The 24,043-nt window shown below is 40.4% G+C and overlaps 1 protein-coding gene across 2 annotated transcripts in view; it reads left to right on the top strand.

The window, feature by feature from the left end:
- Window positions 1–23,910, top strand: part of HPS5 (HPS5, biogenesis of lysosomal organelles complex 2 subunit 2) — a 40,505-nt gene extending 16,595 nt beyond the window's left edge. For both annotated transcript variants that reach the window (XM_008062828.2, XM_021714886.1), the window contains 15 exons: window positions 2,398–2,486; window positions 4,673–4,851; window positions 5,302–5,460; window positions 6,063–6,249; window positions 6,926–7,046; window positions 7,911–8,060; window positions 9,746–9,823; window positions 10,101–10,672; window positions 12,943–13,063; window positions 13,553–13,708; window positions 14,975–15,094; window positions 16,841–16,954; window positions 18,968–19,074; window positions 22,058–22,328; window positions 23,710–23,910. In XM_008062828.2, the coding sequence (XP_008061019.1) occupies window positions 2,398–2,486; window positions 4,673–4,851; window positions 5,302–5,460; window positions 6,063–6,249; window positions 6,926–7,046; window positions 7,911–8,060; window positions 9,746–9,823; window positions 10,101–10,672; window positions 12,943–13,063; window positions 13,553–13,708; window positions 14,975–15,094; window positions 16,841–16,954; window positions 18,968–19,074; window positions 22,058–22,328; window positions 23,710–23,770 (2,485 nt within the window). In that variant the 3' untranslated portion in view covers window positions 23,771–23,910. The remainder of the gene's footprint in view (window positions 1–2,397; window positions 2,487–4,672; window positions 4,852–5,301; window positions 5,461–6,062; window positions 6,250–6,925; window positions 7,047–7,910; window positions 8,061–9,745; window positions 9,824–10,100; window positions 10,673–12,942; window positions 13,064–13,552; window positions 13,709–14,974; window positions 15,095–16,840; window positions 16,955–18,967; window positions 19,075–22,057; window positions 22,329–23,709) is intronic.
- The last annotated feature ends 133 nt before the right edge of the window (window positions 23,911–24,043 follow it).

The following is a 24,043-nucleotide window of genomic DNA, read 5'->3' as shown; positions in this document are numbered from 1 at the left end:
AATATTTGCATGAGAGCCCAATTCCTGTTAAATATCACTGTTAATTTCATAGCCACATGGAACTATTTTTAGTACTCTTGGGGATATAAAGAAAAATATATGGTTCCTGTTCTCAAGATTAAAGTTAGTTGGAGAGATTTCTTTCAAACTTTCTTTAAAACTGTAAAAGTTTATTTCTTTAAAACTTCAACAGCAATAAAAAGTAAGAGTAGTGACAGTGCAATGTCTGATTAAGTACTATATGACTGGGGTTGACAAGAGATAAGTTGAGTGCCAGAGGAGGAACAATTGCCGTGGGCTATGGGGGAGGATTTCAGAGGGAATGCTGGTACTTGAGAGCTGGCTAGAATGGGAACATTGTAATTTGGAGAATGTTCTGGCCAGGGATAAGAAGAGGAGATTACCCATGGTATATAAAAAATAGTAGCAGCCTTGAGAGAGTAAATAAGACTTGCAACATATACTCACTTATGTAGAAAGAAATGAGAAGAGATGGAGAGTACCAGAGGACTGGAGAAGAAGGTAGAGGACCAAGAAAATGCAGTGTCCCAGTGTCCAGGGAAGTGAGCTTCAAGGAAGAAACAGTCAGCAGGGTTGGTTTCTGCTTGAGGTTAAGAAAATGGGGGCCAGGCTCATTGGCTCAGCCTCTAATCCCAGCACTTTGTGAGGCTGAGGCAAGTGGATTACCTGAACCTACGGGTTCGAGACCAGCCCAGACAACTTGGCGAGACCTCATCTCTACAATAAATCAAAATATTAGCTGGGCTTGGTAGCACGCGCCTATAGTTCTGGCTAGTTGGAAGGCTGAGGCGGAAGGATCACCGGACTCCAGCAGGTCGATGCTGGGGTGGCCATGAGCATGCCACTGCACTCCAGCCTGGGCCAGAGTGAGACTCCAACTCAAAAAAAAAAAAAAAGAAAAAGAAAATGGGAAATGATGAAAGGTTATTGGGTTTACAGTTAGGGAATCTAACATTTTGAGAATTCAGTTAAGTGGAATAGTCAGAATTCCAGGTATTAGGAGGTGGGATAGTGAAGATAAATAAGGGAGGAAGTAAAGTTTGTGAGTTATACAGAAAAAAAGTCTAGGTTTTGGAGTTAACTATTCTTGGTATAAATAATGACTCTTCCGTACTCATGCCAAATGGCCTTGGGCATATTATTTCATCTCTCTAAGCCTTCTATTTTAAAAAATAAGGATAACACATCTATCTTGATGGGCTGCTACAAAGTTGGTTAATGTACATTGGGCCCTTAATAAAGTTCCTGGCATATAGTTGACCAGGAGTTCTCAACCTTTTGTTACCTATACACAATTAATGATTCCAAAGTTTTGCTGTTCCTAAAAGTGGCTCACTGGAGCTGTGATTGGCAGTAAGGTGTTTTGTTGTTGTTGTTTTTTGAATTGCAGTCTCATTCTGTCACCCAGACTGGAGTACAGTGGCATGCTCCCAGTCATTGCAGTCTCGACCTGCTGGGCTCCTGCTATCCTTCTACCTCAGCCTTCCAAGTAGCCAGAACTACAGGCACGCGCTACCATGCCCAGCTAATTTTTTTTTTTTTTTTTAATCGTGGAGACGAGGTCTTGCCAAGTTGCCCGGGCGGATCTCGAACACGTGGCCCCAGGCAGATCTACTTGCCTTGGCCTCCCAAAGTGCTGGAATTACAGGCTGAGCCACCAAGCTCAGCTGGCAGTAAGGTATTAGTCTTTGTTTTTTGTTGTTTTTGTTTTTGTTTTTATGAGTTGGAGTCTCATTCCATCACCCAGGCTGGATTGCAATGGCAAGCTCACAGCCACCCCAGCATCAACCTGTTGGGCTCCGGCGATCCTTCTACCTCAGTCTTCCAGGTAACCAGAACTACAGCCGCGTACTACCACGCCTGGCTAATATTTTGATTTAGTGTACAGATGAGGTCTCACCAAGTTACCCAGACTGTTCTTGAACCCATGGGCCCAGGCAGTCCCCTCACCTCGGCCTCCTAAAATGCTAAGATTACAGACTTGAGTTACTGTGCCCAGCCTAGTCTTTGTTTTAAATGTGCCTCTGTCAGACAAAGTATGGGAAGTTTAACTGCTTGAATAAACATCAGATAAGGCCCCTAAAATTTCCTTTCTTCAGATACCAGCCTTTTCTTTTTCTAGAAGATACATAGTGCGTGTGTCTGAATTTCCTCCCCAAAATTTATGCCTTTTTCTTTCTTTCTTTTTTTTTTTTTTTTAGTGGACTGTTGTTACAGACAGAAAAGAGGTGTTAGGACTTTTTAGCTGTATCACTGTTGTGGTTTTTTTTTTGTACAGTCTGATTTTAATAGCTAATGCAAGGATCTGAATGTAGGGAATACTGTAAACTTTCGTATCCTAGCAAACTCAAAATTCCTTGACTACTTATCTTGCAGTGAGCATTGTGTGCTGACTTGGACAGAAAGAGGAATTTATATTCTCATTCCTCAGAATGTTCAGGTTCTTCTTTGGAGTGAAGTAAAAGGTAATTATATTTTCCTTATGTAATTTTTAATCTCACGCTTATAAAAGACTTAGTTACTGTAGGAAGTTTCTCTTGCAGTGTTAAGAAGTTGAAAAATAAGATGGGGTAGCATTTCTTTTAAAGATTGGCCATGGATATTTCCCATCGTAAGTTACTTCCTAAACATACATTTGTGGATACAAATTCAGCTATTTAGTTTTCATGGGTAATTTTATTTTACTTGTTTTTTTGACATATAATAATTGTACATATTTATGGGGTATAGAGTGATGTTTCGATGCACATCATGTATAGTGATCAGATCAGGGTAGTTAGCATGTCCATCATCTATCATTTCTTTGTGTTGGGAACATTCAATATTCTTTCTTCTAGCTGTTTGAACATACACATTATTGTCAACTATAGTCATCCTACAATGTTATAGAGCAGTAGAACTTATTCCTCCTATCTAGCTGTAATTTTGTATCCTTTAGCAAATCTCACTCCCTATCTCCAACTCCCCCTACTCTTCCTAACCTCTAATAACCTCTGTTCTACTTTTTTACTTCTGTGAGATCAACTTTTTTTTAGCTTCCACATAGGAGTGAGGACATGTGGTGTTTAGCTTTCTGTTCCTGGTTTATTTCACTTAATGTTTTATAGTTTTCCTGGATGATTTTTTTTTTTTTTGAGTTGGAGTCTCACTCTGTCACCCAGACTGGAGTGCAGTGGCCGCTCCCAGCTACCACAGCCTTGACCTGCTGGACTCTGGTGATCCTTCCGCCTCAGCCTTCTGAGTAGCCGGAATTACAGGCGCGCGCTACCATGCCCGGCTAATTTTTTGATTTATTGTAGAGATGAGGTCTCGCCAAGTTGCCCAGGCGGGTCTCGAACCCGCAAGCTCAGGCAATCCACTCACCTCAGGCTCCCAAAGGCGCGGGATTACAGACTGAGCCACTGAGCCCAGCTGGGTGATTTTTTTTTAAATAAATATTTTTTATTTTAAAGTTGTGGGGTACAGTTAAGGATTAAGTATACAAATATTCATTGTGCAGGTACCCTTGTTGATGAGGTGTGCCCCCCTTTCCCCGACAGACATGACCACCGTTAATCCCACCTCCCTTCCCCTCCCTGTCCCCACCCCCATAGTTTCCCACCACTGTCAATCCTTTTCTTATAATGTTACAGTAGTTGTTCAAGGTCCACTTATGAGTGAGAACATGTGATGCTCAGATCTTTGTTTCTGTGAGAGATCACTCAGTATTATAAACTCTAATTCCATCCAGGTTGCTGTGAAATTCATGATTTTGTTCTTTTTTTATGGCTGTGTGATATTCCATTGTGTATATGTACCACATATTTTTAATCCAGTACTCTTTTGATGGACAGCATAGTTGGTTTCATGGGTGATTTTAAATGCAATTTTTATTAGCAACTACTGCTAAGAAACAAATGGGTTAATTTTTTCCCTCCATTTGTCCTGAATCTTTATCCCTGCTAGAAATCTTGCTTTGACTCCCATTTTGATTTTGCATAGTTTGGGGTTCAAAAAGTTATTATAGGAACAACACCTATCTCATGTGACTTAGAGAAAATTAATCTCTGTATCCTTTTGGTTGGAACCAGAAATGGCGAAAATCTTGTTTTTCTTTCTTTCTTCTTTCTTTCTCCATTGCTGCTTAGTAGAGAGTATATGTTGACTTTTGGGTCTTTCTTCTTCTTTTTTTTTTTGAGTTGGAGTCTCACTCCATTGCCCAGGCTGGAGTGCAGTGGCACGCACATGGCCACCCCAGCATTGACCTGCTAGGCTCCGGTGATCCTTCTGCCTCCACCATCCAAGTAGCCAGAACTACAGGTGCGTGCTACCACACCTGGCTAATTTTTTTTTATTATTGTAGAGATGAGGTCCTACCAAGTTCCCCGGGCTGGTCTCAAACCCGTGGGCTCAGGCAATCCACTTGCCTCAGCCTCCCAAAGTGCTGGGATTACAGGCTGAGCCACTGAACCCGGCCCTTTTGTTCTTTATCTTTTCAGGATAATGTCTAAAGTATGATTCTTCATTGAAATGCAGGTATAAAAATAGAGATGAAATTCAATCAAGCCAAACTCTACATAAGAAATGAATTTATTAGAATAAGTCCAGCCCTTGCAAGAATGTGAGGGGTATTTGGTTAACACCTGTGTGTTCACACCTGTGGTTTTTATAGATATTCAGGATGTGGCTGTCTGCAAGAATGAGTTGTTCTGTTTGCACCTAAATGGGAAAGTCTCACATCTCTCCCTGTTATCCGTGGAGCGTTGCATGGAACGCTTGCTAAGAAGAGGTCTATGGAACCTGGCTGCTCGCACATGCTGTCTTTTCCAAAATTCTATCATTGCCAGCAGGGTGAGTCAGGGCTTACCTAGACATGTTATGGGTCCTAGTTTGTATCCTAGTTTACAGAATTGTGGTACAAAGTTGCTTGACTTTATTAGTCCTTCTATATGACCTACAGGTACAGCAGTAAATCCACAGAGACAGCACAGTAGGTAGAGGATAAAAAAGAAGGTATATGTTCCATCAAAAAAAAAAAATCAAATTTACCCACAAATTTATTTGAATTTTAGAAGAATGTGTTTTTAAGGACAATAATTATGTGTATGGTAACTCTTAATTAAATTCTTAATTCCTGAGAGAATTTTCATTAAGTCTTTCACTAGCTTACTAAGCCTTTTTAAAAACCTTTGAAGTTTTATGTTCCATGTTAGACCTCTTTTAATATATTGGTCATTTGAATATAGATTTACTTACAAATAGTAAGCCATTCCATTGGGTTTTTACTTATCCTTTTATTAGGCAAGAAAAACTTTGACTGTAGACAAGTTAGAGCATTTGAAATCTCAGCTGGACCATGCAACCTGTAGTGATCTAATTTCTCAACTAGAAGAACTGATCTTAAAATTTGAACCTTTGGATTCAGCTTGCAGCAGTAGAAGAAGCTCCATTTCATCACATGTAAGTAATCTCACTTTTAAAAGGATTTTGTTGTCAAGGATGAGTTTTCAGCTTAGGAAGCATTCATTTACCTCTTGGATCCCAACACATGTCCTTTCCATGTCATTTTTTTGTTTGTTTGTTTGTTTGTTTGTTTGTTTTTAGAGGAGTCTGCTTTCTTTTAAATATTGGACAACTATATGAAGCCTCCATTTAGGTGTGTATTGGAGCCACATTTTGTTTTGTCATTGTTTGTCATTGTTTCTTGTTTCCAGATGTACCCCACATAGCCTCCAGCACAAGTTAGTTATGTTGCTCCCATTATGTGATTTCAGATGTGTCATGCTAATTCATATCTGAGTGTAGCTCAGGATTGTCTCATTTAATCCACATTCTCGCTGCAATGCTTTATGAAGACAAGCTAGAGAAATATGGCAGCTGATGCCAATAACACACACAAGTGACCTAGTTGCCAGGCCGCTAAACTTTGCTCACCAGTTTGTTCTAATAAGCCATAATTGTTGTTATTAACTTTCTACTTTAATGTTGGTATTTTTCTGAAAATGTTATATTGTGTTACAAAGGAAAATTTTGCCTTTTTTGGGAATTCTTTTCATTTTTAGGAAAGTTTCAGCATCTTGGACTCTGGCATTTATCGTATCATTAGTAGTAGAAGAGGTAGTCAGTCAGATGAAGACTCTTGCTCCCTCCACAGCCAAACCCTCTCAGAAGATGAGAGATTTAAAGAATTTACCTCACATCAGGAAGAGGACCTGCCAGATCAGTGTTGTGGCTCACACGGAAATGAAGGTGATGAATATGTCTGTTGTTGGTTGCTGACAAGAGCTGTCATTTTTCTGTGTGTTCTTGTTACCAGGGTTATTTTGTGCATAGAACTGTGACAAGGTGTTAATGATTTTTAGCACGTTGGTAGACTTTCCATCCAGACCCATAGATTTACTTGCCACTGGAAGAGTGGGTGTATATTTAGTATTTTTTTCCTCATGTTTGGGCTAACATCATGGCCTAATTTTGATCATACATCAGAATGCTGGAAAGGGTAAGAAAAGATAATTAACCAAAAAAGTGGGAAGATTTTATCCTGACTAACCAAATTATTTTCCATTAGGAATGAAAAATCACTACAGTTTTGGGGGTCATTGCCTTCCCTTTTCGATGTGCGAGTTATTCCGGTGACTGAACTGTTGAGAAGAGATTAATAGAGACTCTAAACTTCCTTTTTGACTTATGGGGACTCAGGGTTAGTAGGCAAATGAAGGTACCTTGCCTAAGTGTTTTTTTATGTGGCCCATCCTGTGCATCTTGTAAACCTGTAGTCCACTCATTTGTACCTGGATCAGCTGTGATTTCTGTATTGAATCCTTCATTTCTTTTGGTTTATTCATTTCAGAATTTCTTTAAAGATTACGAAAACTCCCATGTGATATGATTTTGTGTTTTTTTTCCCCATGATTCCATTCATTAGACAATGTTTCTCAAGCTCCCGTGATGTTTGACACAGATAAGAATGAAACTTTTCTTCCCTTCGGCATTCCATTATTTCGTTCTCCATCTCCTCTTGTGTCTCTTCAGGCTGTCAAAGAAAGGTAAGCCAATTAGTCTTGTCATTTAATTCCATCTCTGATTTTACTTCAGTTGTCACATTAGGTACTTTGTGCTGAGAACATTTTAAATGAAAAGAAGAGAATCTCTAAGTTATTTTTCATATAATCTGTCATAGAAGCTGTTCTCATTTCCATCTTGGGGAATTTAGCTTCCCTGTTTGTTTTAGTAGCAGGGTATTTGAATTGTTAGAGATATAGGTGCCCCCAACATCCACAGATCAAAAATTTAAAGATCTAGGTTTTTTACCCCTCATCCCTAATGGGAGTAGTTTCCATATGTCATTAGTCATTTCATAATCCTTTCTCAGTTTGAGCTTAGACTTGGAAGTCTTTTCAGAATTCTTTCTAACTACCTTGGGACCAGGATTGGCGTTTGCGTTTGAGAGAGGACTTTGTGCAGTTACTTAACTGCTTATCTGAGTCTTTCTGGATACAAATTTTGCTTGTTGAGAAGGATATATTGTGACTAGTTAGCAGCTGAATTTCACGAAGAAATTCTTTGTTATAACAATTCTCTGACCACAATGGGGCTGATGATCACGTGGCTTACTTTGTCCAAATTGACAGAAATATTACAGCCATAGCTGGAGTTAAAGACCTTTTCTTTAGCACTGAATTACTGGTTTCGCAGGGCAGTTTAGTAAATGAAGGAAATCACTGTATTGTAAGTTTTACATGGACTTTATGTGAAATATATAGTTGATTAGAGAAGTTGCTATAAACGGTCTTTATTAAGTCCAAATTTCTTTCCTAGAACTAATAGGAACAGAAAATTCAGTCACTGAATTTTTCATTCATGGCAGTGATACGATTATTTTCATGTTAGTTTTGGCATTTGACTTGCAGTGTCTCTAGTTTTGTACGTAAAACTACTGAGAAGATTGGCACTCTCCACACAAGCCCTGATCCGAAAGTGAGACCAGAGCCCAAGGGTGATGAGCAATCATGTGAAGAGGATGTGAGTTCAGTTACCTGCCCAGAAGAGGAAGACACTGAGTAAGCCCATGCATATAAGTATGGGAATTCTAGGGGAGCCAGCTGTCAGTCTGAAGACAGCCATAGACTATGTCCTGTTGGAGAAGGCACATATAGTTCTCTGTTCATTGAAGATGATTTGTGTAGCTCTTAAAAATTGTGATTTCCACTAAGTGTTGAAAAATTACATTTTGCTACCTAAAATTAAATTTAAAATTATATTAAATTAAAATTAAAAATTACTACATGTAGCAAATCTATTGAGACAGTTTTCATTTAGCACCTCTTCCACTTTTCCCCTGCACAACTCCCCTGCCTCCTCCATAATCTCTCCAAACTTCTGGGAGTATTAGATTAAGAGTAGGATGACTTAGGATCAAGACCTTATCCTGGCTCTGCTTGTGACTAGCATGTGACTTTGGGTAAGTGGCTAATGCCTTCTGACCTGAAAGATCCAGTCAGGATGTGTTATTACTCGTAAGTCAATAAAAGGACTATAAAATGAAGATAATGAAAAAGAAAAAAGGATTCTTTAGGTAATGAAGAAACTGTTGATCGAATAGTTGTCATTGATGTCCTGTCAGGTATCTTCATGAGCTATGCCGGTGACATAATCCTTACACAGTAGAGTTGTAGCAGAGCCCTGGGTCTAGCACAGTGAGAAGTAGCTTGTCTATTTGGTTTCAGCCTTATCTCACAGTTAGGGGATGTGGGCATTAGAGGCAAGTAAGTTCAGCACTTATCCACAAATTGAGGGACCCATGGGCTCAGTGGATCTGAGCAGTCAGATTGAATAAGAGGTATGTAATTCTCAGAATAACTTAGTGAATTCATATATTTATAGGAAAAAAGCTGGATTTTTGTTTTGTTTTGTTTTTTGAGTTGGAGTCTCACTCTGTCACCCAGACTGGAGTGCAGTGGCCGCTCCCAGCCACCGCAGACTCGACCTGCTGGGCTCCGGCGATCCTTCCACCTCAGCCTTCCAAGTAGCTGGAACTACAGGCGCGTGCTACCACGCCCGGCTAATTTTTTATTTATTGTAGAGATGAGGTCTCGCCAAGTTGCCTGGGCAGGTCTTGAACCCGCAGACTCAGGCAATCCACTCACCTCAGCCTCCCAAAGACTCGGGATTACAGGCTGAGTCACCGAGCCCGGCTGGATTTTTTTTTTGACATGGCATTTAAAAGCAGCCTTGGGTCTGACCTTAGCCATCTTTCCAGCCTCGTTTCCAACCACATCCTTCTAAGCTCTCTAAATTTCAGTCCTGTCAGAGAACTGAGTATGTACTCTGACATCTTACTACCTTTCTTCATGCTGTGTCTTCCACCTGTGATATCCTACCCTTTTTTGTAACACAGATACCACCTCCTCAGGAATGCTTCCCTTGATTGCCTAGTCAAAGTACTTATTTCTTCTCTGCTTTCATATCACATTGCTCTTTAAAGTGCTGCTCTTTAGTATTCAATTTGCTCTTCTTATATTATAGTTAATTGTTTGCATGCTTTTCTTTCTACTTATAGACTAGTCTGACTTGAGCTTACTTAACCTTGAGGCCATAGACCACTTTTTTATACTCATCTTTTTGTCTCATGTGACATGAAGTGTAAATACTTGGTACTTAGTAAGTGCTGAGAAATATTTGTCTAAGAAAGCTCTGATCTCCCTAATTCTTGTGACTATTATTGTTATGCTTCACACTTTTCTAGGGGGACAAAAGAAGTAACTAGTCAACCTCCAGAAGATGAAACGTTCCAAGAACTTAAAGTAGCAACAGTGCAAGCAATGTGAGTATGAATGAGAACATTTTATAGTGAATGAGAATGACCTGAGACCATCAGTGTGGCTCTGAGGCAGTCTAGGGTAGAGGTAGCCTCATTTGGAATTGAGATTCAAGAATTAGTAAAATACTACAAAGTTAATGTTCTCTTTTTGTTGTCTTGCTAAGATAATTGTTATTTAAAAAGTTGAAAAGTAAAATTTATTCCAGATGAGTATGTTGTATTTGTTAGGTTTATTTAGCATGAAATAATTAGTTTTTTAAAAATTATCTGTCTTATACAGGACCAAGCTACAGGACCCTCTGGTTTTATTTGAACCCAAGTCCCTGAGAATGGTTTTACAGGAGTGGCTTTCACAGTTAGAAAAAACATTTGCTGTGAAGGACTTTTCAGGAATTTCAGACACTGACAACTCATCTATGAATTTGAACCAGGATATGCTACTGCTTAGTGAGTCAAAAAAGGGAATATTAGATGAAGATAATGAAAAAAGGGAGTCTTTAGGCAATGAAGAAACTGTTGATCAACCAGCATGTGAATCTGTAAGTAGTCTGAGGGAGCCCTTGGATGATGTTTTTCAAGTATGTTCTGCATGCACCATAGCAAATGGTCTTCAGAAAGAGCTGGCTGAATTGACAACATTGTGTTTGGAATTGAATGTCTTGGATTCTAAGATCAAGAGCACAAGTGAACATGTGGACCACACTTTGCAACAATGTTCTCCTGAGACTCTGGCTTGTCTGTTTCTAAAGAAGTACTTTTTTCTCCTGGACTTGAAAAGAGCAAAGGAGAGTATCAAGCTTAGTTACATTAACTGCCCTTCTGTTTGGAATACTTTTGTTGAAGGTTTGAAAGGTAATTAACAGATTCCCTTATCAAAGAGAAATTGGTATAGAGGGAAGTAGAATTTTGGAATTTTGGGCTTTAAAAAAAGATTTAAGTAGAAAATCACTCCTGTTCTTGTCAGTCGTCCATTCTATTTTGCACTCATTTTACTTTTCAATAATTCTTTAAACGCTGGTTTAATTTGTAATTGTATTATAAGAACTTAGTTTTATTTCTGTCAATCACATTCAGAAAATGATATAGCAATGAATAAGTTGAGAATAAAGTAAAATGTTTATAAATGCAGATATAGAAAAATAAGAAAGAAAATCCCTCATATAACTACTAATATAGAAATATACTGTATACTCATATATTGAATACTTGCTCTGTGCCAGATATTATAGTACACACTTTTCAGCATTGTCTTTGTCTTATCCTTATAACAATCTCATGTAAATGGTGCTATTCAATTTTATAGATGTGGAAATGGAGGCACAGAGAGATGGTATTAGTTGTGTAGGTTAAACTGTTGTAACAAGTATCTCATAATGTAATAACTTAGATATAATAAGTTTGTTTCTTGCTCATGTAACAGTCCAGGGGAGGTGTTCCAGGTCAATGGGCAGCTCTCTTCCATGTGGTAATTCAGCATCCCAAGTTGCTTTCATTATTTTAAGCTCCAGCTTCCCTTGGGTTGCTATGTCCAGGGGAGAGCATGTAGAATGTGCTTTTACAGGCCTGCCTGGTATGGCTTACATATCTTCTTTTTACATTCCATTGGTGAGAATTCTATCACATGGCCCTAACTAACTGCAAAAGAAGAAACCTGGATGTCACCTATCCAGGTGTCCAGGAGAAAGATAACAAATATGGGTGAAGAGCTTGCATATCTGCTTAAGAGACTTTGGTGCATAGACTTGGCTGCAGGTCACACTATTTGTGATCCTGATATAGAACCAACTCTCATACCCTAAAGACCATGCATTGCCCTTTCTAGAACCATAGTCCTATGCTTTTGAAGAGGTAAATTTTCTTAATTCAGAATTTTGCTTGAATAATAGATGCCATGTTTCTAATAATTGATTTAGACTTTAAGCAAACTTTCCATTAATTATCAAAAGTGAATAGTGACAGATACACAATTTTTTAAGCCTTTTCATTCTAGGCTAGAGATACATTTTTACATTATCTGAGTTAAATATCTTTTAGCTTTCTAGGAAAATTGATCTATGGTTACAGATCTGCTTTAATTGACATATAGCAGGTAAAAGCATAAGAGATTATTTTAGTTTTTTTCTGAATTAAGATAGATTATTTTTAATGTGAAATAAGAAACAAGTTATTTCTCTTTAAAGAGGTTCAAATGTGTGACATTATTACTTATTGGAAATTTTCTATATCGTTCTCTATTATATGATCATACCCAGCACTGGTCACAGAATCTCCATCAGCTATAGTGGTGGTTGTTACTACCAGTGCTGACTAGAGGAAGCATGGTGGGCAATTTAAGAAGATAGAGCTGCTTACTTGAATCTAGGTGGATAAGTCTAGCTTAGTTCCCACCCAGTCATAAGGCTTTTCCAGACTTCTCCAGCTCTAAATGATTACCTTCTTCTCTAAATTTCTTTGATAAAGTACTTACTGCCTAACAATCAAATGGGAAACAATGAGACTGACTGGGGGGGAAAACTGCCTTTTAAACATATCAGAAATTGGAGATTAGCTTTTTAGAATCTGTTGACTGGGCCTCATCCTTCTAGTGATGTTATAATTACAGAAAACAGCTTTTGGAGACTTATACTGTGTAATCCCAGAACTTTGGGAGGTGGAGGTGGGAGGATTGCCTATGCCCAGAGGTTTGAGACCAGCCTGGGCAACTTGGCAAGAACTCATCTCTACAATAAATAAAAAAATAAGCTGGGTGTGGTGGTGTGCACCTGTAGTTCCAGCTACTTAGAAGGATGAGGTGGAAAAAATCGCCTGAGCCCAGTAGGTCAAGGCCGCAGTAGCTGTGAGTGTGCCACTGCCCTCCAGTCCAGGTGGCAGAGTGAGATTCCAATTTAGAAAGAAAAAAAAAAAGCTTTCAATATGCCTTGCCTCCCAATTTGAATTTAAGGTTCTTAAAAATAGAGATTGCATCTTGTTCTTTGGTTTGTCTCTCATACAATGCTTAGCAAATATTAGACCTTGCACATAGTAGGTGTACACAGTAGATATGTGGCTAATGATTATTGAATGAATGTGTTCATGAATTACAACTTAGAGATAAAGGTAAAAGGATGTGCTTTGTATTTCAGAGATGGCAAGTTCCAGTCCTACATATATAGAGATGGATGAAGGAGACCTACCAACAAGATTAAAGTTATTAGAGGATTCAGTTCCTTTTGATAGTCCTTTGTTGATTGCTTATGCTACCCGGTAGGTTGTCCTATATGTTGTTTTTATGAACTAAAGCACATGCATTTTATTGTGTCTTAGTCTGTGAAATTTTTTTTTTTTTTGAGTTGGAGTCTCACTCTCGCCCAGGCTGGAGTGCAGTGGCACGCTCCAGGCCACCCCAGCCTTGACCTGCTGGGCTCCAGTGATCCTTCCGCCTCAGCTTTCTACGTAGCCGGAACTACAGGCGTGCACTACCATGCCCGGCTAGTTTTTGATTTATTGTAGGTCTCACCAAGTTGCCCGGGTGGGTCTCGAACCCGCAGGCTCAGACAATCCACTCGTCTCACCCTCCCAAAGCACTGGGATTACAGGCTGAACCACTGAGCCTAGCCAGTCTGTGAAATTTTATTCACTTGCATATCTGGCAGCTTCTATTAGTATATTTATGTTCATTTCTGATAAGTACTTAATGTAACTTACATCATCTCGCTGAATTTGGAGACTAAAGTGTTTTGTGTTTAAATGCAGGTTGTATGAGAAGTTTGGGGAATCTGCCCTTCGATCCTTAATCAAGTTTTATCCATCCATTTTGCCATCGGATGTCATGCAACTTTGTCATCATCATCCTGCTGAATTTTTGGCCTATTTAGACAGTTTGGTGAAATCAAGGCCTGAAGATCAACGGTAAGAAGGAGAGAGTATTTGCAGACTCTTCTTTCTTTTGACAGGGCATTGTTTCTGTTTCTCTTTTTTTTTTTTTGAGTCAGAGGATCTCACTCTGCCTCCCAAGCTTGAGTGTAGTTGCACACTCATGGCTCACCACAGTCTTGACCTCCAGGCCTCAGACAGTTCTTCTACCTCAGTCTCCAGAGTAGCTGGGACTACTATAGGTATGCACTACCATGCCTGGCTACCATGCCAGGTGTGCACTACCGTGCCTGGCTAATTTTTTCATTTATTTATGGAGGTGAGGTCTCATTGTGTTGTCCAGGCTGGTCTTGAACTCCTGGGCTCAAGCAATCCTTTTGCCTTGGCCTCCCTAAGTGCTGGGATTACAGGTGTGAGCTACCATGCTCAGCTGTTTCTCTTTTATAAGCAGTTATAATATTTTTGCTGTTAATTACCAGGGGGCTTGAGCTCCTATTGTGGAAGATGAAGATTTTGGCAATCTTGTACCATTCTGCCACACTTCACAGCACACATCAGAGAAGTGCACATACCACACATATTGTCCCTCCCTCCCACTCAGGGAGTCTTCGATCATCAGTGTAAATTAAACCCTTAGTTCAGGACCTGTGCTAAGAAGTTACACCTCTTGTTGTCTCTGCCAGTAGGTGATGTTGATTCTTTGTATGTGGATTAACTGTCACCTTTTTATTGACATGGATCTTAGGGCTAGCTCTTCTCTTTTTAGGCCATTATCTCATTTTCTCTCTCCTTTGACTGTAAGCACCTGTGACCTGTGCCCCTTGGTTATTAGATTAACAACTTCTTCCTTTCTTTTCTCCATTGGTCAGTTCACATTTGCCATACTGTTTTTTTTTTTTTTTGCTTGTTTGTTTTTCTTTTGAGATAGGGGTCTCAATATGCTGCTCAGGCTGCAGTGCAGTAGCTATCCACAGGTGTAATCATAGCATACTATAGCCGCAAACTCCTGACTTCGAGTGATCTTTCTACCTCAGCCATACTATTTCTCTCTCTCTCTCTCTCTCTCTCTCTCTCTCTCTCTCTTTTTGCCTTTTGGTATTTTCTTTATTATCGTGGGTCTCAATTGTACATTTAGAACATAATCAACATTTTTACCAGCATTTCTAGACATTTTGTAGCAGAAGAGTTTTCAAGTTATTTAATTTTCTATATTGATCTCTTAATTAACTTTTTTTCACACCCCATTTCAACTTCCTTTCTCAATATGAAGAATGTTGATTTTTTTCCTCATCTTTCTCTTAGGTCAGCTTTCCTTGAGTCTCTTCTACAACCAGAGTCTTTAAGATTGGATTGGCTGCTTTTGGCAGTGTCGTATGCTGCTCCACCAAGCACAAGCACTGTGGATGATGAAGGTTACCCCAGGTGTGGAAGGACTCCTCTTTCTAAGGATTAATCTTCAGTGTGTCTTTGGAATGGAACTGGTTTATTCACATCCAGCATATTGGGCTCTCTTTAGAAAAAAAACTATGGAAGAGAGACTGACCCAAGTCATGGTAGTGATGAAATTCTTTGTATTGAGAAGATAAAAAAGCTCCCACAGTGGGAGGGGACTCGAAGGGGTTGCCCAGTAATGAGATTCTTAAGTGTACTTTTTAGTGAGTCTGAATATTTTTCGAGTCATAGACACTTTAAAAATTTTTTTTTTTTTTTGAGTTGGAGTCTCACTCTGTCACCCAGACTGGAATGCAGTGGCTGCTCCTGGCCACCGCATCCTCGACCTGCTGGCTCCAGTGATCCTTCCACCTCAGCCGTCCAAATAGCTGGAACTACAGGCACGCGCTACCACGTCCAGCTCATTTTGCTTTATTGTAGAGATGAGATCTCACCAAGTTGCCTGGGCGGGTCTCGAACCCGTGGGCTCAGGCAATCCACTCACCTCAACCTCCCAAAGGCATGGGATTACAGGCTGAGCCACCGAGCCCGGCTAGGAATATTTTTTCTTAATCACAAAGACTTCAAAACTATTTTTTAAAATATTGATTTACTTATTTTTCTTTTCTTTTTCACCTTGCAAGGCTGATGATTTCTTTCAGGAAAATGCACATGCAAAATTTTGCACATCAGAGAATTAAATTGACCCTCTGCAGCTTTTTCATGGACCCACATTAAGAACCCTTGATGATTAAACCTGTGTTTGAGGAGGAAAATTGTGTGTGAGAGTTGTGTGTGTGCTTCCTAAAAATTTGTCAAGGGATTTCTAGACAAAACCTGATTCAGAACTTTTTCTAAAAATAAAATTCACAAAAAAGTGCACACTGGCCGGGCTCGGTTGCTCAGCCTATAATCCCAGCACTTTGGGAGGCCAAAGCGAGTGGATTGTCCGAGCCTGCGGGTTCGAGACCAGCCCGGGCAACTTAGTGAGACCTTGTCTCTACAATAAATTAAAAAAAAAAATTAGCTGGGCATGGTAGTGCATGCCTGTAGTTCCAGCTACTTGGAAGTGAGGTGGAAGGATCGCTGGAGCCCAGTGGGTCGACGCTGGGGTGGCTGTGAGTGTGCTACTGCGTTCCAGCCTAGGCAAAAGAGTGAGACTCCAACTCAAAAAAAAAGTACTCATTGATGTTTGTAATGTATCAGAACTATTGCTTGTGTTTTCCTCCAGGAGAAGCTATTTTTTTTTTTTGAGTTGAAGTCTCACTGTGTCACCCAGGCAGAAGGGCAGTGACACACTCATGGCTATCACAGCATCGATCTGCTGGGCTCAGGCAATTCATCTGCGTTAGCCTTCCAAGTAGCTGGAACCACAGGTGCACACCACCACGCCCAGCTAACTTTTTTGATTTATTGCAGAGATGAGGTCTTGCCAAGTTGCTTAGGCTGGTCTTGAACTCCTGGACTCAGGACTCTGCCTCCCAAAGTGCTGGGATGACAGGCATGAGCCACTATGCCTGGTTAAAGTTTCTAATTTTTTAAAATGAATAAGTTATAAGAAAAGTAGCTATTTTTAATTTCTCAAAAGCCAAATAGAAATGTTTAAAGAGTATAATAATAATGGGATGTTATTAAGCTTTATTCTTACCTATTAGATGACTAATAAGAGTTTCTAGAGTTTATCTTCTATCTAATTTTTATCTTCTATCTAATTTACTGATTTTTTTCATTTCACAGGCCTCATTCACACTTGCTTTCCTGGGGTTACAGTCAGCTGATTCTTTATCTAATTAAACTTCCTGCAGATTTTACAACCAAAGAGAAAATGACTGACATCTGTAGGTCTTGTGGGTAAGTGAGAATTTTCTTAGAAACTGAAGTTAAGATTAGTTACATCTTTGCAGTTATTAACCTTATAGTTAAAGGTCTGAACTAATACTCATTATCATTTGGAAATTTTCTTTGTTATGTATAAATAAACATTTTTTTTTAAGTGAGAGTAAACTAAACATCCTTTTCCTTTTAAACTTGGTGCATGCTTTTTTGTTTATAGCCCTTGCTAATTCCTCCTCGCCACCTCTGCTTAGTTACTAGCTCCAGTTCTCAGGCATGTATATAGTTGTTTTTTTTTTTCTTTTTTTGAGTTGGAGTCTCACTCTCACCCAGGCTGGATTGCAATGGCATGCTCACAGCCACCGCAGCGTCAACCTGCTGGCTCAGGCGATCCTTCCGCCTCAGCCTTCCAAGTAGCGTGAATTATAGGCATACACCACCATACCTAGCTAGTTTTTTTATTTATTGTAGAGATGAGGTCTCACCAAGTTGCTCAAACCCGTGAGCTCAAGCAGTCCTCTCACCTCAGCCTCCCAAAGTACTGGGATTATAGGTGTGAGCCACCGTGCCTGGCCCAATAGTATTTTTAATTAAGCACCATATTGTATGACATCAGTTGCAATAGATAGAGGATTTCCAAGAAGGGAGAGCTCAGAATGGGCTTAATAGAATCTCTGGTGAAGGAGGCAGGGTAAAAGTAAGATAAAAGTAAGGTAAAAGTAAGACTTTGGAGGTAAAACCTGAAACCTAGGTAGGATTTGTATTTGTAAAAGAATCAGGAGGGAGTAGGTCAGGTGAGAGAAACAGTAAGAGCAAGAACATGAAAAACTGTTATTGCTTATTATCTGTAGCACACGCTAGTCAGTCATTATTGCCTGGTCATGTTGTCTTATGGCTCCACCTGGATTATATCTTGTGGCAATAGTGACCTGTGTCTTTCTTTTCTCTAATACTATTTAGTTCATGTAGTGGTAGGTTGCTGGATATCTATTCATTCACTGATAGTAAAGGATGAGACTGCCCAGGTGGTGGGCGACCAATATCATGTAGGACCTTGAAAGCTAGTCAGAGGGACTTAGTAATCACTAGAGACCCTTTTAGACTTTTTGGTACAAAAAATATGTAATGGAAATGGAGCTTTCTGGAGATCATTTCTGGTATCATACACAAGAAGGATTGGAAACAGGAAGGCCTGCTAGGAAGTGACTGCAGTCATTCAGATGTGAGTGGATTGGTGATTAGTAGGAGTGTATCTATGGGGCATTTCAAAGGAAAATGCCAGTGTGACTGGTTTTTTGGGGGGGGGGTTGGAGTCTCACTCTGTCATTGAGACTGGAGTGCAGTGGCATGAACACAGCTCACTGCAGCTTCCAGCTCTTGGGCTCAGGCGATCCTTCCACCTCAGCCTCCTGAGTAGCTGGGACTACTACAGATACATGCCACCACGCCCGGCTAATTTTATTTAATTTTATTTTTGTGGTCTTGAGGTCTCACTATGTTGCCTAGGGTGATCTCGAATTCCTGAGCTCAATCAATCCTCTTGCCTCAGCCTCCCAAACTGCTAGGATTACAAGTATGAGCCACTGCACCTGGCCATAACAGTGAGACTTACAGCAAGTAAAGGAGGAGAAATAGTCAAGGAGAACTTCCAAGGTTTGCATATTTGGAGAGGAAATATGCTTTGTATTGAATCTTAAAAATATATAAAGCTTCTTGACCTCAAATGTCAGTATTTATTGCTAGCTTTGTTTTTTTTCTTAAACACTCTAGGTCAGGGTCATCTAACAGAACTTTTGTGATAGTGGAAATAATCTCTTGATCTGTCCAGTATAGTGACCACTAGCTACATGTGGCTACTGAGTACTTGAAATGTGAATAGGCCAACTAAAAAACTGACTTTTGCATTTTACTGACTTTTAATTAATTTAAATTTAAAAAGCTACATGTGACTAGTAGCGACTGTATTGGAAGTACAGCTCCAGATAAATGCCCTGCCTTTTATTCCTTTCTTCAACTTTGGTATTTTTAAAGTTTTTGGCCTGGATATCTTACCCTCTGTTTGGAACTGGAGAGAAGAAAAGAGGCCTTCACCAACGTTGTGCATCTGAACGATATGAGCCTGATGGAAGGGGACAATGGTAAGTCAATCCTAGTTGTTTCCTCTTAGTTTTAGTTTTTTTAGAAGGACACTTTAGACTTTTCAATAAAGAAATTTGGTGAACATTTCTGTATTTTTATTTTTGAGTCTGTGTCTCACTCTGTCGCTAGTCTGGAGTGGAATGGCACGATCACAACTCACCACAGCCTTGATCTCCTGGGCTCAGTTGATCCTTTCTGCCTCAGCCTCCTGAGTAGTCAAATTTCAGGCCGGGTGCAGTGGTTCACATTTGTAATCCCAGCACTTTGGGAGGCTGAGACGGGAAGATTGCTTGAGCCCAGGAGTTTGAGACCAGCCTGGACATCATAGTAAGACTTTGTCTCTTCGAAAAATAAAGAAATTTGATCAGGCGTTGTGGTGCACATCTGCAGTCCTAGCTACTTGAGAGACCGAGGCGGGAGGATATTCTTATCCCAAGAGGCCAAGATTGCAGCGAGCCTTGATTGTGCCACTGCATTCTAACCTGTGTGACAGAGTAAGACCCTGAATCTAAATAAATAAATAAATAAATAAAATACAGTGAAAGTCAGAAGACTTGGACTTTGACACAGATACCTGAAGTGTTAGTCCATCCTGCACTCAAAGAAGTGGTCTTGGTCTGTTACAGTGCTGTTATTGTCATCTCGGTGCAGAGGCGCCCCAGCAGAAGGACTCAGGATCCTTCACTGCAGCTTTTTTTTTTTTGTATTGGAGTCTCACTCTGTCATCCAGACTGGAGTGCAGTAGCACACTTCCGGTCACCACATCCTCAACCTGCTGGGCTCCGGCGATCCTTCCGCCTCAGCCTTCCAAGTAGCTGGAACTACCAGGGCGCGCTACCATGCCCAGCTAATTTTTTGATTTATTGTAGAGATGAGGTCTCGCCAAGTTGCCCAGGTGGGTCACGAACCCGCAGGCTCAGGCAATCCACTCACCTCAGCCTCCCAAAGCGCAGGATTACAGGCTGAGCCACCGAGCCCAGCTCCACTGCAATCTTTTTAAAGTGTGGGAGAGGGAAAGTCAGAACAGAACAAAGAAGCAAATTGACTGGTGAGGTTTAGCTTTAGATGTCACAGCTATGATTATAATTACTAGGATAATCTTTGTTTCAGAAATGAAACCAGAGTGTCAGGGAGTTTTGTAGGACTAGAACTATAGGTATACACATGCTTCTGCAAAATAACAAGAAAATATATAAATGTTTATGTTTTTAAGGTTATAATGTGATATGTTTGTTATGAAAAAAATTGAAAATTCAGGAAGCATAAAGAAATAAATATCATCTTAAATTCTCCCCACCCAGATAAAAGAACTCCCAATCGTTTGTTAATACAATAATAGTAGTAATGACAAGAGTTATTCTTACCCTTGGTGCATTAAATACACTTCTCACTCTTCATGCCACACGGCAGTCACCATCCAAGGTTTTTCTGTCACATGTGCATCTCCTATCTGTCTACTTTCCCTTTTTTCTACACTGTCACTGATTCTAGCTACTTGCCTACTGTGGTAACCTCATAACTGGTCATCTGGCTTCTACTTTTGCCCATAGCAACCTAAATGATGTTTCTTTTTTTTGAATAGGAAGCTCACTCTGTCACCCAGCTGAAGTGTAGTGGCATGCTCATGGCCACCACAGTCTCAACCTGCTGGGCTCAGGCGATCCTTCTGCCTAGGCCTCTCAAGGAGCTAGAATTACAGGCATGCACCACCATACCTGCCTAATTTTTTGATTTATTGTAGAGACGAGGTCTGCCAAGTTGCTCAGACTGGTCTCGAACCCCTGGGCTCAGGTGATCCTCTCAACTCTGTCTGCCTCCCAAAGTTTTGGGATTACAGGCATGAGACACTGTGCCCAGCCCAGAATGATTATTTTAAACAAAAATGGATTATGTGACTTCTCTCTTGGAAACCCCTTGTATTGAACTCAGAATAAAATGCAGATTTTTTTATTTTGATTTTTTTTATTATGTGGGTCTCACCATCAGTTTTTTTTGGTTTGTTTTTTGAGTTGGAGTCTCACTCCATCACCCAGGCTGCACACTCATAGCCACCCTAGTGTTGATCTGCTGGGCTAAGGAGATCCTTCCACCTCAGCCCCCCAAGTAGCCAGAACTACAGGCACGTGCTACCATGCCTGACTAATTTTTTGATTTATTGTAGAGACGAGGTCTTGCTAAGTTGACATGGCTGGTCTCGAACCCCTGGGCTCAGGCAGTCCTCTCTCCTTGTCCTCCCAAAGTACTGGGATTACAGGCTTAAGCCACCACACCTGTCCTGGTTTTTGTTTGTTTGTTTGTTAATTAAATAATCCAGATTCTTAAGATGGTTCACGAGGCCTGGTCCTCTCATCTCATCCTTACTACTCACTACTACCTTTGTGCACTCCAGGCTTTTAAAAAATTCCTTAGACTCATTAAGTTTTTTGCTGTGTCATGTTACCACCCAGGGTCAGAAATGCAATCCCGTTCACCCACCATTCTTCATGCCCCCTACTCCAAGTTTGCACATTATCTGAGCCACATGCATGTGCCCTCTAAGCTGGTCTCATCCTTTAGCTTTCTGCCTAAATGTCACTTCTCGTAGACCTCTTCCCAAATCCTCCAAACAAAATCAGCCATTCTCTCTAATGGTCCCTTGTTCTTTTTCTTCATAGTAAATTATGACTCTCTTACTAGACTGTAAACTCCATGAGAGTACAGGGATTGTATCTGTTTTTCCATTATGTATCCAGTGCCTAACATAGAATGTGCTATGGGTAATTATATACTGAGTGATTGAAAGAGTTCTAAAGCTAATTTCATGGCTTCTCTGTATCATGTAACACATTTTCAGGAAACAACCTTGTGTTAGGGTAATGAGATTGTTCTTGAATATTTTGTTTTGGTATTAAACATTTTCACTAATGGTTTGGACCACCTCCTACATGTAGGCAGTGTGCTAAGAATGGTCAGAACTAACAACATTTCTCTGCATGTGTGTAGGTTGGATCCCAGAGACTGTGGAGGAATGGAAGCTTCTCCTTCATCTCATACAGAACAAGAGCACAAAGCCAGCCCCTCAGGAGTCACTAAATGGGAACCTCAGTGATGGACCTTCCCCCATCAATGTGGAAAATGTGGCACTCCTGTTAGCTAAAGCCATGGGCCCGGATCGGGCCTGGTCACTGCTTCAGGAATGTGGCCTGGCCCTTGAGTTGTCAGAGAAGTTTACCAGAACTTGTAATATCCTGAGGATTGCTGAGAAAAGGCAGAGGTAATACCAGTTTGTCATGCCCGCTCCTTGTGCTAGAGAAGTTTGACCACCACAGACTTTCGGAGGTAGATGAAGAGGTTATGCAGACCTGACCCCTCACTGATATGATGGGAGTTAGCCTGGAGGCTAATGTGATGTTTCGTTCACAATCGTGACCAAGACACTACTTGGACTAATGTGAATACCTAAATCTGATGTGTCCTTGATTCTTTTCTTTTTCGAGTCGGCATCTCACTCTCTCATCCAGGCTGGAGTACAGCGCATGATCACTGCTCACTGCAGCCTGGACTTCCTGGGCTCAGGCGATCCTTCTGCCTCAGCTTCTCAAGTAGCTGGGTCTACAGGTGTGCACCACCATGCCCAGCTAATTTTTTGATTTATTGTAGAGACAAGGTCTCACCAAGTTACCCAGGCTGGTCTTGAACCCCTAGGCTCAGGCAATCCTCTCACCTCCACCTCCCAAAGTGCTGGGATTACAGGCATGAGGCACCACGCCCAGCCAAGACCCTGCTTTCAGTTCTTGTGGGTATATACCCAAAAGTTGAATAGATGAGTCATGTGGTAATTGTATTTTTAATTTTGGGGGGAGCCAACATACTGTTTACATAGAGACTATGTAATGCACAAAGGTTTTAATTTCTCCGTGTCCTAGCCATCACCTTTATCTTTTTTTTTTTTTTAGTAGTAACTGTCCTCATGGATGTGAGGTAATGTCTCATTGTGGTTTTGATTTGCATTTTCCTAATGATTAGTGATGTTGACTATCTTTTCATATATATCATCTTGGAAAAAATTCTATTCAATTCCTTTGCCCTTTTTTTTTTTGAGTTGGAGTCTCACTTTATCATCCAGGCGGGAGGGCAGTGGCACACTCCTGGCCACTGCAGTCTCGACCTGCTGGGCTCAGGCGATCCTTCCGCCTTGGCCTTCCAGGTAGCTGGAACTATAGGCACACGTCACCATGCCCAGCTAATTTTTTGATTTATCGTAGAGATGAGGTCTCGCCAAGTTGCCCAGGTTGGTCTTGAACTCACAGATTCAGACAATCCTCTTACCTCGGCCTCCCAAAGTGCTGGTATTATAGGCATGAGCCACCACGCCCGGCCTCCTTTGCCCATTTTTAAATGAGGTGTTTTTTTTGTTTGTTTTTGTTGTGGTTGTTATAGGAGTTCTCACATATTCTAGATATTAACCCCATATCAGGTATATGATTTGCAAATGTTTTTTCCCATTCCATAGGTTGCCTTTTCACTTTGTTAATTGTATCTTTTGATGCACAGAATTAGTTAACTTTTTCAGTCATCTAAGTCTCTAGGTTTTTAAGTTGTCTGTGAAACAAACCGTAACTAAATTTGCTTGTTTCTTTTCTTTGGGATTTCAGAGCCTTGATACAAAGCATGCTTGAAAAATGTGATCGGTTTCTCTGGTCTCAGCAGGCCTAGTGGATGAAGACTCATCAGGATGACATGACATTTTGAGAAAAACTGAATCATGCTCCTGAACCCTCTGAATGCATTTGTTACTGAAGAAAAGGCACCACCTCAAAACCTATTGGGGCTGCTTTTGTCAGTGTCTGTAACCGTGGCATATAATATGCCCTCAGCATTTCTTAGCCGAAGTTGGATTTTGGAAAGAGTCAGTCCTTGTTTGCTAGAGTCAGAATGTGAATGTTCACAACTGTGTAGTCTTACTTTTTTTTTTTTTTTTGAGTTGGA

The sequence above is a fragment of the Carlito syrichta genome, unplaced genomic scaffold (assembly GCF_000164805.1).
Source record: "Carlito syrichta isolate Samal-C Ts95f unplaced genomic scaffold, Tarsius_syrichta-2.0.1 Scaffold305865, whole genome shotgun sequence".
NCBI classification, from domain to species: Eukaryota; Metazoa; Chordata; class Mammalia; order Primates; family Tarsiidae; genus Carlito; species Carlito syrichta.
This window is presented reverse-complemented; position numbering and strand designations above follow the sequence as displayed.